Source organism: Symphalangus syndactylus, chromosome 16 (genome assembly GCF_028878055.3).
Source record: "Symphalangus syndactylus isolate Jambi chromosome 16, NHGRI_mSymSyn1-v2.1_pri, whole genome shotgun sequence".
Classification (NCBI taxonomy): Eukaryota; Metazoa; Chordata; class Mammalia; order Primates; family Hylobatidae; genus Symphalangus; species Symphalangus syndactylus.
Window position 1 is genome coordinate 87,993,718 of NC_072438.2, and position 16,298 is coordinate 88,010,015.

The following is a 16,298-nucleotide window of genomic DNA, read 5'->3' on the forward strand; positions in this document are numbered from 1 at the left end:
AAACAGAATGAAGGAAACATTCCTGTTTATTAAATCTTTCTTTGGAAATGTTTGCAATTATGTCACCAACACAAATGTAAAATTTCACTGTGGCTTAGAAACATGCAAAAACATTAGCCAGTAGGTTAAAAGTTCAAGAAATGAATCAAACAGGTATAACTTGTTTTTATTTATTTTATTTATTTATTTATTGGAGACAGAGTCTCATTCTGTCACCCAGGCTGGAATGCAGTAGTGCAATCTTGGCTCACTGCAACCTCTGCCTCCTGGGTTCAAGTAGTTCTGTTCAGCCTCCCAAGTTGCTGGGACTACAGGCACCCACCACCACACCCAGCTAATTTTTGTATTTTTAGTAGAGACGGGGTTTCACCATGTTGTCCAGGCTGGTCTCGAACTCCTGGCCTCAAGTGCTCCTCCTCGGCATCCCAAAGTGCTGGGATTACAGGCGTGAGCCACTGCACCTGGCCGTATAACTTGTTTTTAAAAGTGCAGTGATTACAAAAACAGTAAAAAGAAAGTAGACCTGAAAGGATAGCATGTGGAGCTTTGGGGACAATAAAACTGCCTCTGTCTTAATTGTGGTGGTGGGAACACAAATGTGTTCATGTATTAAAATTCTCAAAACTGTGCACCAAAAAGCCAGTTTTACAATATGTTAATTTAAAAAGTGAAATCAAAAAAAAAAAAATAGAGTGAGCTTATTGCTAAAGCCTGGAGATATACAAAGACAGAGAAGGACTGCTAGAGAAAGGAAGACTCCACAGGAACCTGAGGCCAGATGGATGGTCAGAAAGGAAACTGCCCATGGCTGAGACAAAAGCCAGCTGGAAAGTTATTACACCAAGCCAATATAGTGGTGTGAGGTGTACCATACAAGAATGAGATTGTTCTAGATTAAATGAGAAAAGCAGGTTGCAGAATGGTTTAGTATACAACCATTTCCATAGCAAATATGTAGCACATGTATGTCTGTATCATCACATGGATGTGCTAAGTGCTTGCATAGCTACATTCTTTTTGTATAAGTAACTCACCAAGCTGCTAACAGTGGTTGCCTGTGGGAAGCAGGACAAGGGCCTGGGAAGTCACCACTGGGAAGACCTTTGTATTCTATTCCCTTTTGTATCTTTTAAATTCTGTACCAGGTGTGTCACCTAGTCAAAAATCAGTTTCCCCAAAAGATCCACCTAAATCATTAAACTGGGAAGCCAGAATCTACAAAGCCACAATGTTAAGAAAGGAGCCATGGGCTGGGTGCAGTGGCTCACGCCTGTACTTACTTTGGTAGTCCGAGGCAGGTGGATCATCTGAGGTCAGGAGTTCGAGACCAGCCTCACCAACATGGTGAAACCCCCGTCTCTACTAAATACAAAAAATTAGCCAGGCATGGTGGCGCATGCCTGTAATCCCAGCTACTCAGGAGGCTGAGGCAGGAGAATCACTTGAACCCAGGAGGCAGAGGTTGCAGTGAGTCGAGATTGCACCACTGCACTCCAACCTCTGCAATAAGAGTGAAACTCCGTCTCAAAAAGAAAGGAGCCATGGAGCCCAGGTAGGCCAGGGCTGAGGGAGCAGCCCTTGCTCTAAGGCCTTGCGGCGTCACTTTCTGGGCTGTGGCAGAAATGGAGAAGTGGCTGGAAGATCACAGCACTGGGATGGCATCTGGACTTGCTGGGTAGACATGGGATGAACCAAGCTCTGGAAGGTGCCGCCATCTAGAAGCAGCTGCACTCACAGATTGAGACACATGCAGTTAATTTCTATGGTAGTGACCAGAGGAGGGGCCTGGAGTGCCCCAGCTGGGAGCAGGCTATAGCTGAGTATGCGATTCACCTTTAATGTCCATTTGACTCCACTTCCTTGTCTGTAAGATGAAGGGCTTCCAGACAGCTGCCAGGCCCTGCACTCTTTGCAATCTGTTGGATTTGGGCCAACCAGTTTAGCATATGCCTGGGACCCTGACTCTCTCTTTTGCTCAAAAACCTCAGTGGGTCTGTCTGCCTAAGAGAAGAAAATTAGCCTCGTTAGTATTAATATAAGGCTTCCACCCAGAGGAAGGCAGGACACACTGTTAGACCAAGAAGACGGCAGAGACTTCCTTCCAAACCAGCATATCCTGGAAAGGAATTTTTATCCCGGGAATGAGCACTTCCTCCTCCAAGAGCCTTTGCCTGGTGCTGTCCACAGGGAGGTAATGGGCCCCTCTTCAAGGCCCAGGCCCTGCCCTGCAAGTCCTCAAGGCTTTCCAGTTTCAGATGGAATCTAGATGCTCAGGGCCTTCCTACTGACAAGGGCAAGCCCCGTGCTCTCCAGTTTCCCGCTGTCCACCCACGGCCCTCCTGCAGCTCAGAGATCCAGTGAAGAGGCAGGCATGGGCATGCCATGCAGCCCTTGGTGAAATGGCAGCACACCAACGAGGGCCCACACCATTAGGAGAGGGAGAAAGGGAAGTGACCTCAGTGGAAGTGGTCAGGACCAGCCCAGGGAAAGAACAGAGGGAAGTGGGGATGAGCAGCTTCCTCCTCCTACCCCACTGCTTGGTCCCCACGCCTCTGACCGCAGGCAGGGAAGATGGCTTCTGATGCCAGCTTTTCTGCTCACGCAGCATCACGCTAGAGTGCCACTTTTCTCTGAGTGTTCTCTTCTAGAGGTGGATGATCAGAGGGCAAGGCTGGGCAAGTGTGGGGACAGGACTGGACAAGAGCAGCTAGGCTGCCTGGAAGATGCTGTCCCAGTGGAGAAAGGAGCCTGCCTGTCCCCAGCCATTTAGATCCAAAGGGCTGTGAGGAGGCGGGAAGCCAAGGCGGGCCTAGGCTCAGGAGCAAGGATGGGGACCCCTGGCAGGAAGATGAGGTTGGCCAGCGGCTCAACAGCAAGGCCAGGGTCCTAGGCAGCCCCTGGCTCTCGGACGTGCTGCCCTGGTCCAGAGGCAGCAGGATGGGGAGCGGATGGCAGGCACGGCTGACGAGTCCTTTGCTCCTCCCAACAGTCACAGTGAGGGCGCATCTCACCGGGTGGCTGATGACACTGAAGAAAACCTTCGTCCTGGCCCCCAGCTCTGTGCTGCGGATCATCGTCCTCATTGCCAGCCTCGTGGTCCTACCCTACCTGGGGTATGTTGTCAGAGAGTTTGGGGCTGTGGGTCCTTCTGCCACTTCAATACTGTGTCCAGAGGTTTAAGAGCTACATTTCCACAGGAAATCCCCAGGCACGTCTAGAATCAGAAATTCAGAATGATGTTTTATGTGTCTGCCCAGGCACCAGGTGGAGGCTCCTGGGATCCATTTTAGAAAATGCTTTTGGAGTCAGGCCCAGACACGAATAATAGCCACTGAGCTCCTGTCAGGGCTCGGCCGGCCCTGCACGGGCTTGAGCATATGCTGGACTTGAAAACCAGAAGAGAAGGACATGGTCCCTGCGCTCAGGGAGCTCCCAGCGTCCTGGGGAGGGTTGGAAGGGCTGTGGGATCCATGTGCTGTGGGAAGGGAGGTGGCCCAGCCCCGAGTTCCCAGTTCCCCTCACATATTAGGTTATTAGCTGCGGCCCTTACGAAGCCAGCAGATGGAGAACGCGCTGGTCTCAGCCATCTCGAGGCTACACTTACTTTCCTGGGTTTTGGCATCAACGGTCGTGCCTTGACTTGGCCTTAACAGACAAATCACCTTTGTGTTCTCATCTGCAGGGTGCATGGTGCAACCCTGGGTGTGGGGTCCCTCCTGGCGGGCTTTGTGGGAGAATCCACCATGGTTGCCATCGCCGCGTGCTATGTCTACCGGAAGCAGGTGAGACAGCCGTGCCGGGAGCCTCCTCCCGGGTGCATCCTCCTGGGTGCAGGAGAACCTGAGCAGCCACTGACCAGGGTTGGATGGTGACGCTCATCAGTGGGGGATCCTTGGTGACATTGCCCAGTCTCATGGCTTAGGGCGGCTGGAAGCCTAATGGGAGTGGGGTAAGAAAAAAGGGGAAAAGCTGAAGGCAGCAAGTACAGTCCGTTTGAAGAGTTTTGCGCCAAAGGAGAGAGAGGTGTGGACATGGATTTCAGAAAGCCAGCGAAGATGGGGCAAAGTTCAGCCTATGGCTTGCTTTGGGGAATGACCCACAGAGAGGCGATGCTGCCGATGGGAGAGGGGACAGTGATACGAATGTGGCTGTGCACACAAGGACCGGGCAGTCCAAGACAGGAGCTCGGGCAGCCTCTCTGGTCATGGGCGGAGCAGAGATGCAGTCCAAGAGCTTGCGCAAGGGCCTTTCTGATAGCTTTTGTTTTTCTCAGTGAAGTAGGAAGCCACATCATCGTCTGATAAAAGGGAGGTGTATGAGGGTGGAAGAACGAGGACACATGGGTGGGGAAACAGTTGGTCAGGAGAGTGGCAGAGTGAACAGGCCGGGGCAGCAGGGTGACGGCCAGGCCACTCAAAGGGCTTGCTCATGGTGCGTGACGTGCATCTCAGGACACTAGCTGTCCCCTGCGGTTGCGCTTCCCCAGCCATGGCAGCTGAGTGGTGTGGGCTGAGATGGTAGAGATCTGAACCTCAGCACAGCTGGGGCTTTGCCTGGCAAATATGATGAAAGAAAAGCAGGGTAGGGAAATGATGGTCATTACTGAGTGAGCATGTCATGTAAGCTGAGGAGAGGGGAGACAGGACATCGAGAAGGTGGCCACTGTGAAGGGTTGGTGGGATCCGTGGATGGGGGACCAGCGAGGTTGGCAGAGGACAATGTCCTTGCCTTGGCCTGTTGGTGGTGCCCAATGTGTCGATAATGGCAAGGTCTGCAGTGACCCAGCAGTGGCTGAGGTGGGGCTGGGGCTAACCTGATCCCTGAGAGGCCATTTATTTTAAGAACAGGCAACATGGCAGGGAAGTGACCAGAAATTAGGACAGGCAGTAAGTGGGAGAGAATGACTGACAGCAAGCCTGGAGCTGTCCCAGAGGTGACTGACAGATGCTGTACAAGGTGGAATATTCTGATAACGTGAGATTCCAAGCTTGAGGCTTTAGGAAAGAGGAAGGAAAAGCAGTCTACAGGTGACTGTGAGGAGTCAGGGACAGCACAGTCCTCATTGGAAAGGGCAGCAGGACACGGTGTCCTCTGAAGTGCCTGCCTAGCCCAGTGCCAGGCACACAGACAACCAAACTGCAAGGAACACACTGAACTAAGATGCAAAAGAGGTGACAACACCCCAACAATAAGGTTTAAGCCTACAGAGAGGGGTCCCCCAAGACCCCGGTGGTGTCTCCCTGCTTCTGTTGTGCAGTGTCCCCGTTCACAGCCCCACACTGATAAGTCTTCTTTGGTCTAGAAAAAGAAGATGGAGAATGAGTCGGCCACGGAGGGGGAAGACTCTGCCATGACAGACATGCCTCCGACAGAGGAGGTGACAGACATCGTGGAAATGAGAGAGGAGAATGAATAAGACACGGGACGCTATGGGCACTGCAGGGACAGTCAGGATGACACTTCGGCATCATCTCTTCCCTCTCCCATCGTATTTTGTTCCCTTTTTGTTTTGTTTGGTAATGAAAGAGGCCTTGATTTAAAGGTTTCGTGTCAATTCTCTAGCATACTGGGTATGCTCACACTGACGGGGGGACCTAGTGAATGGTCTTTACTGTTGCTATGTAAAAACAAACGAAAAACAACTGACTTCACACCCCTGCCTCACGAAAACCCAAAAGACACAGCTGCCTCACGGTTGATGCTGTGTCCTCCTCCCCTGGACAATCTTCTCTTGGAACCAAAGGACTGCAGCTGTGCCATTGCCTCTTGGTCACCCTGCACAGCAGGCCACAGACTCTCCTGTCCCCCTTCATCGCTCTTAAGAATCAACAGGTTAAAACTTGGCTTCCTTTGATTTGCTTCCCAGTCACATGGCTGTACAGAGATGGAGCCCCGGTGGCCTCTTAAATTTCCCTTCCACCACGGAGTTTGAAACCGTCTACTCCACACATGCAGGAGGCGGGTGGCACGCTGTAGCCCGGAGTCCCCATTCACACTGAGGAACGGAGACCTGTGACCACAGCGGGCTGACAGATGGACATAATCTCCCGTAGAAAGGTTTGAAATGCCCCGGGGACAGCAAACTGACATGGTTGAATGATTGATAGCATTTCACTCTGCGTTCTCCTAGATCTGAGCGAGCTGTCAGTTCTCACCCCCACCATGTATATACATGAACTAACTTTTTTAAGTTATCACAAAAGCGCATCCCCAGATTCCAGCCCCTGCCGCATGACTTTTCCTGAAGGCTTGCTTTTCCCTCGCCTTTCCTGAAGGTCGCACTAGAGCGAGTCACATGGAGCGTTCTAACTTTGCATTTTAGTTTTTACAGTGAACTGAAGCTTTAAGTCTCATCCAGCATTCTAATGCCAGGTTTCTGTAGGGTAACTTTTGAAGTAGACGTATTACCTGGTTCTGCCATCCTTAGTCATAACTGCGGTACAGGTAATTCAAAACGTACTACGGTACTTCCCTCCCACACCATACGATAAAGCAAGACATTTTGTAACGATACCAGAGTCACTATGTGGTCCTCCCTGAAATAACACATTCGAAATCCATGCAGTGCAGTATATTTTTCTAAGTTTTGGAAAGCAGGTTTTTTCCTTTAAAAAAATTATAGACATGGTTCACTAAATTGATTTAGTCAAAATTCCTAGACTGAAAGAACCTAAACAAAAAAATATTTTAAAGATATAAATATATGCTGTATATGTTATGTAATTTATTTTAGGCTATAATACATTTCCTATTTTCGCATTTTCAATAAAATGTCTCTAATACAATACGGTGATTGCTTGTGTGCTCAACATACCTGCAGTTGAAACGTATTGTATCAATGAACATTGTACCTTATTTGCAGCAGTCTTATAAAGTCCACCATGTGCATTTGAATGTAAGGCTCAGTAAATGACAGAACTATTTTTCATTATGGGTAACTGGGGAATAAATGGGTCACTGGAGTAGGAATGCTGGAAAGGCAAAAATGAGAAAAAGGCAGGCCCTTTGGGTCTACCGTTTTCAGTGCTGTGTGATCATATTGTTTATCATAGCAAAATAGAATGCAAGGGCATAATGTTAGCTGTGAACATGCCAGGGTTGCATTCACATTCCTGGGTACCCAGTGCCAGTGGGGTGTGCCCACATGGGGACATGTCCTTAGCGTGCTTCCTCAGAGTGGCTTTTCCTCCATTAATACATATATGAGTGCTGAAAAATTAAGTTGCATAGCTGCTTTGCAGTGGTTTCAGAGGCAGATCTGAGAAGATTAAAAAGAAATCTCAATGTATCAGCTTTTTTAAAGGACATTACGAGAAAATTAAACAGTATTTTTTAACATGTGTGACTCTTTCATGCTTCTGGGGTTGGAGCTTAAAGATCCAAACTGAGAAAGCAGGCCAGGCACGGTGGCTCATGCCTGTAATCCCAGCACTTTGGGAGGCCGAGGAGGGTGGATCACTTAAGGTCAGGAGTTTGAGACTAGCCTGGCCAACATGGCAAAACCTGTCTCTACTAAAAATATAAAAATTAGCTGGGGGTGGTAGCACATGCCTGAAATCCCAGCCACTCAGGAGGCTGAGGCAAGAGAATTGCTTGATCCTGGGAGGCAGAGGTTGTAGTGAGCTGAGATCACGCCATTGCACTCCAGCCTGGGTGACAAGAGCAAAACTCCATCTCAAAAAAAAAAAAAAAAAAAAAAAATCCTTTCCCTCTAAATCCAGGAAGGATCGGCAAGGGCCTCCTCATTATGAGATGAGGAAATATAACTCCAGAGATTCCTTCAGTGATCAAGATCAGTGGGCCATAATATTTGGCTAGAGTTTCTGAGGACACAGGAAGCAATGCCACACTCAGGCCACAATGGAGCTGATTTGGCAGGACTTGTTCAAACCTTTCACCTTCAAGCATGTGATCCTTCTTCGTACATTTTCTTCACTTGGGCTGCTTAAGTCACAGCCTAACAACTTCTGAGGCAAAACTGAGAATTGGCATATTCTCCTGCATTTCTTCTAACCGAGTCCCATCATCCAGCTAGACATGAGAGATCAAACCAAGGAGGGTGACCTTTCTCCTTCCCACTTTTCACAGTCATTGGGGCAACCTTTTGACTTTTGTGACCAAAGAAACATTCCCCCAAAACATTTTTCATTGTAGGGCATTCAGCTGACAGGTGCATTTAGAAGGGTACCTCGCCTGTGAAAGACCAGGGAAAGACCAGGTGTGACTTTCTCCAAAATTCAGTGATTGCTTGTGGATGAATACCATCTAAAAATACAAGGCCATGAAGCAGTTTTTCATTTAGATGCTGAGAAACAGGTTTGGGCAGCTCAAAGCATAGGAAATAGAGAGTAAGGGTTTTCTAGAGCTCCTCCTTTGGTGGCCTGTTTGAGGAGCACAAGGGAGGTCATCCTAAATGTGCAGTTGCCATTTGTTCTGTAGTGACTTACAGGGATCTCAGTGGCAAAGGGCGTCAGTGAGACAACTGAGCAAAAAGAATTAGACGAGGCTTGCACTTGGAAAGTCATCGTAGGATTGGACCTGCTGGCCACATGGCTTAGGGAGTATTGACGGATTTGCACATTGGCAGGAAACTCTCCCGTTTGGGATTCTTTAAATGGGGCATGGAAGGCCACTTGTTTGCATTTCTGGGTAAAAAACAGTCATCCCCCGTGACTGCCTGCATCGGGTTTGTCTTGTGCCAAAGTTACTCTTCCTTTGTTTTTACTTTGCCTTGATTTTTAGCATTAGCTGGTAGTTTGCTTGGAAATGTCCTGGATAGCCGATTCTCTAAGAAACTGAAACATTTAATATTGGCTTAGGATGTATCAGATGGGGCCAAATAAAGCTTCTTTACAATAGTAAAAGCACTTTATACTTCACTCTTTGAGTCTTCCCAATAAATAACCTTGGAAGGTGCAGGGGGTGGGGGGCCCAGGATGGGGAGGCCTGGGAGCTCCCAGGGTAGTGACAGAGTTGGGCTGAGTTCTCCAGACGCCAGGATGCATCGCAGCGGAGCCAGCTCAGGAGTGCTCACTCCCAGCCATCTGGATCTCTCTCCTGGTTGGAATAATCATTACATATCATAACTCACAAAATTTATTCACGTATCTTCAGAATAAGAAGTGTGAAATGTTAACAGCTCCCTGCTCTCTTACTTGTTCCCCATTTGGGGATCTTCTGGAGGGAAGGGGCAGGGGGAGAGTAACTTTTCTATACCCTTGGTTTCTAGAAACACATCGATTTCAAGACTCAGTAGCTGACTTTTTTTTCCCCTTCAAATTGAAGTGGAAGAGTGTGTGTGTGTGTTCTGCAAAATAGCAAGTATTTATAGTGTTGTAATTACATTTCCTTGAGAAATATTTTCTTATATTTAAAAATCTTTCTACTTCAGTAACTCTCAGCAGAACAGTGCCCAGGACAGCATGTGCCAGTTAGTACCAGCTTTGCAGGTGAGCTGATTTCTAAACTTAGGACGACGTCTTCATCAATTAAACTAGTGCACAGTCCAGGAAAAGGAGTCCTTTATCTTCTAGTTCTGCTCCCCACCTTTCTTTGGAACCAAAATTGCAGTGGAGTGTGAGGAAGCGCTTTCAAAGACGTGGAGTGTTGAGATGTCTGCACTGCACATTCAGCCAGTTCAAAGCCAGCAGCTCCTGCCTGCATTCTGTAGACAGCGCCCTCACACACAGTCCTCTGACGGCTCTCATATAAAGCACTCAAACCACAGGAAAGCATGTTTTTGAGCAACGTGTTTGGTAACCATTTGGGATACTCCTCTGTGTGGTTATTTTGAATCTCTATTTCTGTCACTGAAGCAGCAAAAAACATCATGTGACTCATCAACTGATCTAACCACACTTATAACAGGATGTAGAGAAAAATCTGATGAGAAACGTAAAAGGGCCTGTTGCCTGCTCTTTTAAAGGCAAAATGTCTAAAATCATGCAAATGTTCAAAATGAGAGAAACTGCATGGTGCAATCAAAATAACCCAAACTCCACTCAGAAGTCAGAAAAGTCACAAATATATAGTATACTATCTGATCTCAAAAGGGAAAAATGAGATGACGAGACCTTAAGTTTAGACTTCATTTTAAATCTATTAACTTGCAACTTTCTGCTAGGAAGAGCATCAAAGGTGGGCCTCCTAAATCATTTTTGAAAAATCTCTGTCAAGTCCAAGTGGTTCCAGGAGAATTATAGCCAGTATCTTTTAAAATATTTCATTTTAGTGATAATGTTTTTCTCTGCTTCATTTGCAATCAACCAGGATCTCTAAAAGACTGCATAAGATAGATGCACTTTTACAGATGGCTGTCAGCTACACATAGATTCAGCAAATGTTTTTTATATAGTACCTGTTTTTAAGTTAGGCTACATAAAGTGCACTTTACTAACAAGACTTGACATTAGCGTCTACAATATGTATATGTAAACAAAAGCACACAAGAACTAGGCACCCTTTCTCTCTCCAAGAGTTTAAGTGGTTTCCTTAGGTTAAACAAGGGGACAGACCAGCTGAAAATGGTTGTACCACTCACTGTACAACCTCATGGAAATTCTTACTATAAGATTTAGAGGCAACGTTCGCTAGCTATAAGCCAGGGCAAGAAATGGCGGCTCTGGAGTTGGGGAACATTACAACTGGGTAGATGCTGGTTCCCTGAAGTGTGGGGCCATGAACATGCGGGGACCCACGGTTTAAATGAACCAGCTATACTGAAAGCTAAGTTCAAACCACGCTTGCCTAACAAAGGAGTACAGGGTACACATCAACACCAATCACCCAGCACCCCACAGCGATGGTCAAGTCACCATGCGGCAGGCCCCTTACCCCAGGGCTGCCACATCCACAAACCTTGCAGTGGCAAATACGCTGCTCCTTGGATTTAATGAGATATTTTGGTTGCTTAATGATGTATTGATCAGGGAACTGTCTAAAGCTAGTAGGGCCAAGGAGTTAATCGAAGGGCTTCGGGAAAGTGGACAAGAGTCACACACGCGATTCTGTCCCATGCCGACACTCATTCACTTAAGGAGTGTATTCAAGCTGGAGGCTTCCGTATCACTCACGCTTCTTGGCCTCACCTTGCTCATCTGTCCAATGGGAGGCTTGAGCCATTATTGCTAAGGCCCCTTCCTGATCTAACATTCTGTGTATGATCTAGGATTTAGAACGTGGTATGAGATCCTACAATGGAAGAATAAAATTACCTCATTCATTTCAGATCTGAACATTAGCAGTGATCTAGTTTTTTTTTTTTTTAAACAAAATTAAGTGTGCTTAGAGTCATTCCTCTACATGGGCTGTGGCTGTCAGCTCATAGGTTTGTCAGTTTCACATCAAAACTGTGGGTATAAACTGTTGAAACCAATCACATTAAAATATTTAGCTGGGCACAGTGTTGTGCATCTGTAGTTGCAGCTACTCGGGAGGCTGAGGCAGGAGGATCACTTAAGCACAGGAGTTGGAATCCAGCCTGAGCAACAGAGCAAAACCCCGTCTCTAAAATACAAATAAAATATTTGTGTAGTTTTTGATTAAAATTGACTACAGCAGTCAGTATAAAATATATGTCGCTTTTAAGGAAGTGCTGTTTATGTATCTAACAGATGGAAGTTTTTGCATTGGTAAGAGCATTTATATATGCTTTGTTTCAGGGTTTATGGATTTGTATTCATATATTGTCAAATAGGTTTCATACTCTAATTTTACTTTAAGTAAAGCTTAAACACTTGGCATACAATTGAGATTGCTTTTAGTTTCTTGATTTTTTTTATTCTAACCATGCATCTGTTTACTCACCGCAAAGTTACTTGGTTTCCTAATCCTGATTACAGTTTCCCTTTTAATCAAATTTACCTGAGAGATTAACATTTTGCCCTTTCCCTTGGTTGCTAAAACTTCTAACCACTGGGAAATTTCTCTAAACTCCCCGTCTTACTCAAATATAACCTATTTCTTCAGATTTTATTCTGCATTAAAATTACTTTTACTTCCCATAACTTCAGTAATATTGAAAATGCTTCTCTGAATCCTCTTCCAACTTCTCTATACACCTCAAATGGGAATGCCAAAATGAAGCAAATGTTTGGTGAGCCTGAGAAGGGCAGAGCCCGACAATCCTCCTGCCCACATCTAAGAGATTCTTACTCTTCTTAGTCTTTATGGGAAAAGCATTACTCTTTTATCACTTTTTTTTTTCTTTTTTTTTTTTTTTTTGAGACAGAGTCTCCCTCTACTGCCCAGGCTGGAGTGCAGTGGCGCAATCTTGGCTCATTGCAACCTCCGCCTCCCGGGTTCAAGCGATTCTCCTCCCTCAGCCTCCTGAGTATCTGGGACTACAGGTACGCGTCACCACGCCCAGCTAATTTTTGTATTTTTAGTAGAGACGGGGTTCCACCATGTTGGCCAGGATGGTCTCGATCTCCTGACGTCGTGATCCGCCAACCTCTGCCTCCCAAAGTGCTCGGATTACAGGCGTGAGCCACCGCGCCCGGCCAGGATCAGTCTTTTCTTAAAGCATCACGTTTTAACCTCAAAGAAAGATGGCTCTAATTTTTTTTAGCTCCTCATAAGACATTGTAGAAAGTATTTCATTACATACCTGTAGTCAGTAAGATTCTAGGCATCCTACAGACTCGCTTGGGATTGCCTATTTCCTTCCTTACTGCTCCTTTTGTTAAAATCCCAGATCTCGGTCCTACTTCCATTGTGCTTCTCTTTTACTGCCTCTAACACCAACCATGTTTTTGAAGGCTTCAGAGCTGTGCTCCCGGCCACAGTGCATGGGCTATGCCATGCCCTCAAGCCTAGCTATCGGGTCAACTGTGTTCAGTTCCTGGTTGCCTTAAAGACAGTACACAGCTGCGCTGGCCCCAGCATCATTCACTGTCCCTGTGGAGAGTGGTACTATTAATACCACAAGGGGCAAATCTACGTCCCCAACCCCTGCTTTCCCCTGACATCTCCATTTAGAGGACGCACGTTTACCTCCCACCTGGAAACCTCCTCCACGACCCCCCACCGCCAGTGGCTTCCCACCAAGCCCTGCCCCCTGGTATCTCTGCCTTCCACGCCTTCCTCTTTATCCTCTGTAGTCTCACTGGCTTAGCTCAGGAGAAAAATCGTGGAGAATTTCTCAAAAATCGTGGAGAAAACTATGCCTCCTTCTAAGTTCTTGTTGTTGTTGTTTTTGACACTATTTAAGGCAATGCTAAGGTGCAGGGAAGGTTGGCATTGCTTATATTTGTAATTCTGCTGCCCAAAAGCTCCAGTTTTCTTACCTGGACAATATAAGATAGTAAATACCATGCTGATTGCCCAGTTCAATACACTGGGCTTTGAACAAAAGGGAAAAATAAATCAGGAGCTGTGAGTCCTCATTCTGTCTGCTGCTTATTAGCTGTGATTCAGGCAAGTGACTAGACGCCTCTAGATCAGCCTCCTCTCCTCTACAACAAGATCTTTCCTACACAGTTTTAATCTACTGCACCACCAGGATTTGCGGAGTGGCCAACGGCAGTTCAGGAAGGTGGAGGTGCCGTGTCTGCTAAGCTTCTAGGCCACATGGAAGTGCTTCAGCCAACAAATCCATGAACATTACTGTGGTCCACTTTCAACAAAGAAAAATGACTAGAGCTTTTATGAAACAAAAAAACTGCTTATCTCAGGTTCAGAAACCCTTCATTCCAAAGACCAAAACAGAATTAACAAGTGCAATCATTATTTTCAAACTTTACGTTATACTATACATCTCAAATTCTCATCGGGTCTTTCATCTGCTACACAACAAAAGCTCTCTTGGTCTAAAGGAAATGGCTGAGGAGAGCGACCTGTATCTCCACTGCCCCTGGCACCATCAGGGAAGATGCTTGCAGTTCACGTGTGGTCTGAGGTAAAGAGCGTTTCCTCCATCATGCCAGCAAGGCCACATCCTAACCTCACCCGGTTCTTCTCTTTCTCCCAATGCCAACCTGCCCAATGCTATTTAATTCCATGCTCTTCAGAAAAGTATACAAATGGCTGGCAGGCCCACTTCCACCTTCGCTGGGAATCCAGTCCTCATGAGCCTAGGTTCATAATCTGGGCCTATTTCCAGCTCCAAATACAGCGGTGATGCCCAAGTCTGTTTTTCCAGCCCTAACTTGTTCCTAAGCTTCAGATCAGTCACTGGGTGTATCCAGTCACCTCCCAACATCTCCTCAGGGGCCAAGAAGGGCCGTGGCCTTCAGCCCATCCCTGTACACTCTTTCCTCACCCCTTCCACACTTTCTCCAGTCTCCCCAATCTAGAGGAGTCACAGGGGCACCCACCCAGAAACCCACTCCATGTCCCAATCCTCTCAGTCAAGTCCCCAAGCCCCGTGAGCGCTGCCTCCTAGCATCTCACTCCCACTCTCTCCTTTTCCTCTTCAGTCCCAGCAGCTTGGCTCAGGGGCTCCTGCTCACCCTGGGCTTGGATGATACAGAAGCCTCCCTCCAGAACCATCTCCCTCCACCAGACTTGAGTGTTTCCCTGGACTATGATGGAAATGACATCTCCTGGAATTCTGCATCACGCAACGCACACACCCATTCTCAGCAGCCTGGGATATGGTTCTAGAAATCCTGGCCTGATGAGCACCCTGCTTTGCCCAGCAGGTCCTTCCTCATTGTAGGCACTGGGCTGCTGCAGGACCAGCCTGAGCTTAACACGGGTGGGCACCAGCTTACGCCTGAGCTACATGTAGAAAATAAGAACCCAGCCAGAGAGGACGACATTCACACCAAAGAGAAGGCGGCCACACCAAACAAAGACTCCTGATAGCACCCAGCCTCCTTCTGCAGGAGTCTGAACTCCCTGACTCTGCCATCGCTCAACATGAGGAGGGCAAAAAAGGACCAAGAGTAGATATTTGAAAAGAATTTGTAGAGATGGTTTCTTTGCAGAGAGCGACACTGAGTCTCACTCCTTCTGGGGTAGGGGGTTGCAATACTCAAAGCCTGAAATGTGGTGCTGAGTCCTGGGGACTCAGTGGGCTGGTGTCTGACTCACCCGTCAAATCTAATAGAAGGGCATTGGGGCTAGCTGGCAAATCCTGAGTTTGACAGGGCAGGGGGTCCAAAAGTCTTTCCCGTGGCCCAGACCCTGGCCTCACAGATCAACAAGCTTGCCTGGGGTCATCTTAAGGCCTGCCCCACAGGGCCACCTAGGGGGGTGAACAGGGCTCAGCAGAAAGAAGCTGGAGCTATCACGGGCTTCCTAGGAGCTACAAAGGAGGAAGTGGTGGTCGGAGGCAACAGCATTAGCACATTCCAGGAGCTGCCTTGGTCAAGGTACATGGGAAGGCCCTGAGCCAGGGACAAGAAGTGGGGAGATAGAGGGAGCCTCAAAGATTCCTCAAAGTACCCCATGAGAGAATGAGAACGAAGCCCTGGCTGGGCCCAGGAAGGGTGGCCCACAGGACAATTCCTATGGAGGGCTGAGATCTCTGCTCCCTCCCTGTCTTGGCCCCCTCCTCCCGTTCTAACTCTGGAGGGCCAAACAGGGCAGTGAGCAACTGTCACAGCTTTCACTCTCGCACAGATGGCGATATTCCAATTTCTGAGTTAGGAAAGCATTTGGCAACCTAAGAGGACTATAAAGTCTATTACCCCAGAGTGCTCAAAAAGGTGATGGGTCGCCAAGTTGAGTCTTCACCAGGGGTAGGAGAAGGTCTCCGATTGAATTATGTCTTAAACAGCGAAAGACAAAAATAGTTGCTTTGTGATTCCATCCCCGGAGTCATGCCAGTTCTGCTCACCAGTGACAAATGCACAAGAGCTCCGTGAAAGGTGGGGAGGGCTGCAGAGGGGAGGGCTGGGGAGGGTAGGCACAGCGGGAGGTGCAGATAGGGAGGGTGGGCAAAGGGGGAGGTGCAGATGCAGAGGGTGAGCACACAGGATATGGATGGGGAGGGTTGGGGAGGGTGGGCATGGGGTTGGGGTGAGGATGGAGAGGGCTGGGAGGACTGTGCCTTGGCCAGCTCACCCCTACATCCACAAGCTTGGAACCATGCCTGGCCCCAGGGCTGGCACTCTTTAGTGAATGGATGCAGGCATTCCCATATTCCTACCCTGAACATGCCGACTCTAGGACACCAGCACGACAGCCCTCCCTCCTGTAACCTTCTGGTCTTCAGTGCTCTCTTCTTGTCCCTGAAGAAGGCCAAACCCTTTTTGAACTAAAATACTCTAAGTGAGTTCTTGTTACTTGCAACCAAAGGGCCTGACATGGAATCCCTAATACCCCTTGGTCCGCCTTTCCTTCCTGCTGCT

At 47.7% G+C, this 16,298-nt stretch overlaps 2 protein-coding genes across 4 annotated transcripts in view; one reads left to right on the forward strand and one right to left on the reverse strand.

The window, feature by feature from the left end:
- The window catches only part of ANKH (ANKH inorganic pyrophosphate transport regulator), a 162,010-nt gene extending 154,672 nt beyond the window's left edge, over positions 1 to 7,338 (forward strand). The window contains exons 10-12 of the mRNA XM_055246359.2: positions 2,990 to 3,113; positions 3,683 to 3,782; positions 5,303 to 7,338. Coding sequence (XP_055102334.1) covers positions 2,990 to 3,113; positions 3,683 to 3,782; positions 5,303 to 5,416 — 338 coding nt within the window. The 3' untranslated portion in view covers positions 5,417 to 7,338. The remainder of the gene's footprint in view (positions 1 to 2,989; positions 3,114 to 3,682; positions 3,783 to 5,302) is intronic.
- OTULIN (OTU deubiquitinase with linear linkage specificity) overlaps positions 9 to 16,298 on the reverse strand; it is a 61,036-nt gene continuing 44,746 nt past the window's right edge. Inside the window, exons 8-9 of one of the 3 annotated variants that reach the window (XR_010116250.1) lie at positions 1,493 to 3,935; positions 9 to 250 (exon numbers count right to left, since the gene is read on the reverse strand). The gene's annotated coding sequence lies outside the window, so the exon portion shown is untranslated. Of the gene's footprint in view, positions 3,936 to 6,366; positions 9,058 to 16,298 lie in introns of those variants that run through there. The other 2 variants (XM_055246362.2, XM_063619581.1) reach the window with 2 other exon arrangements.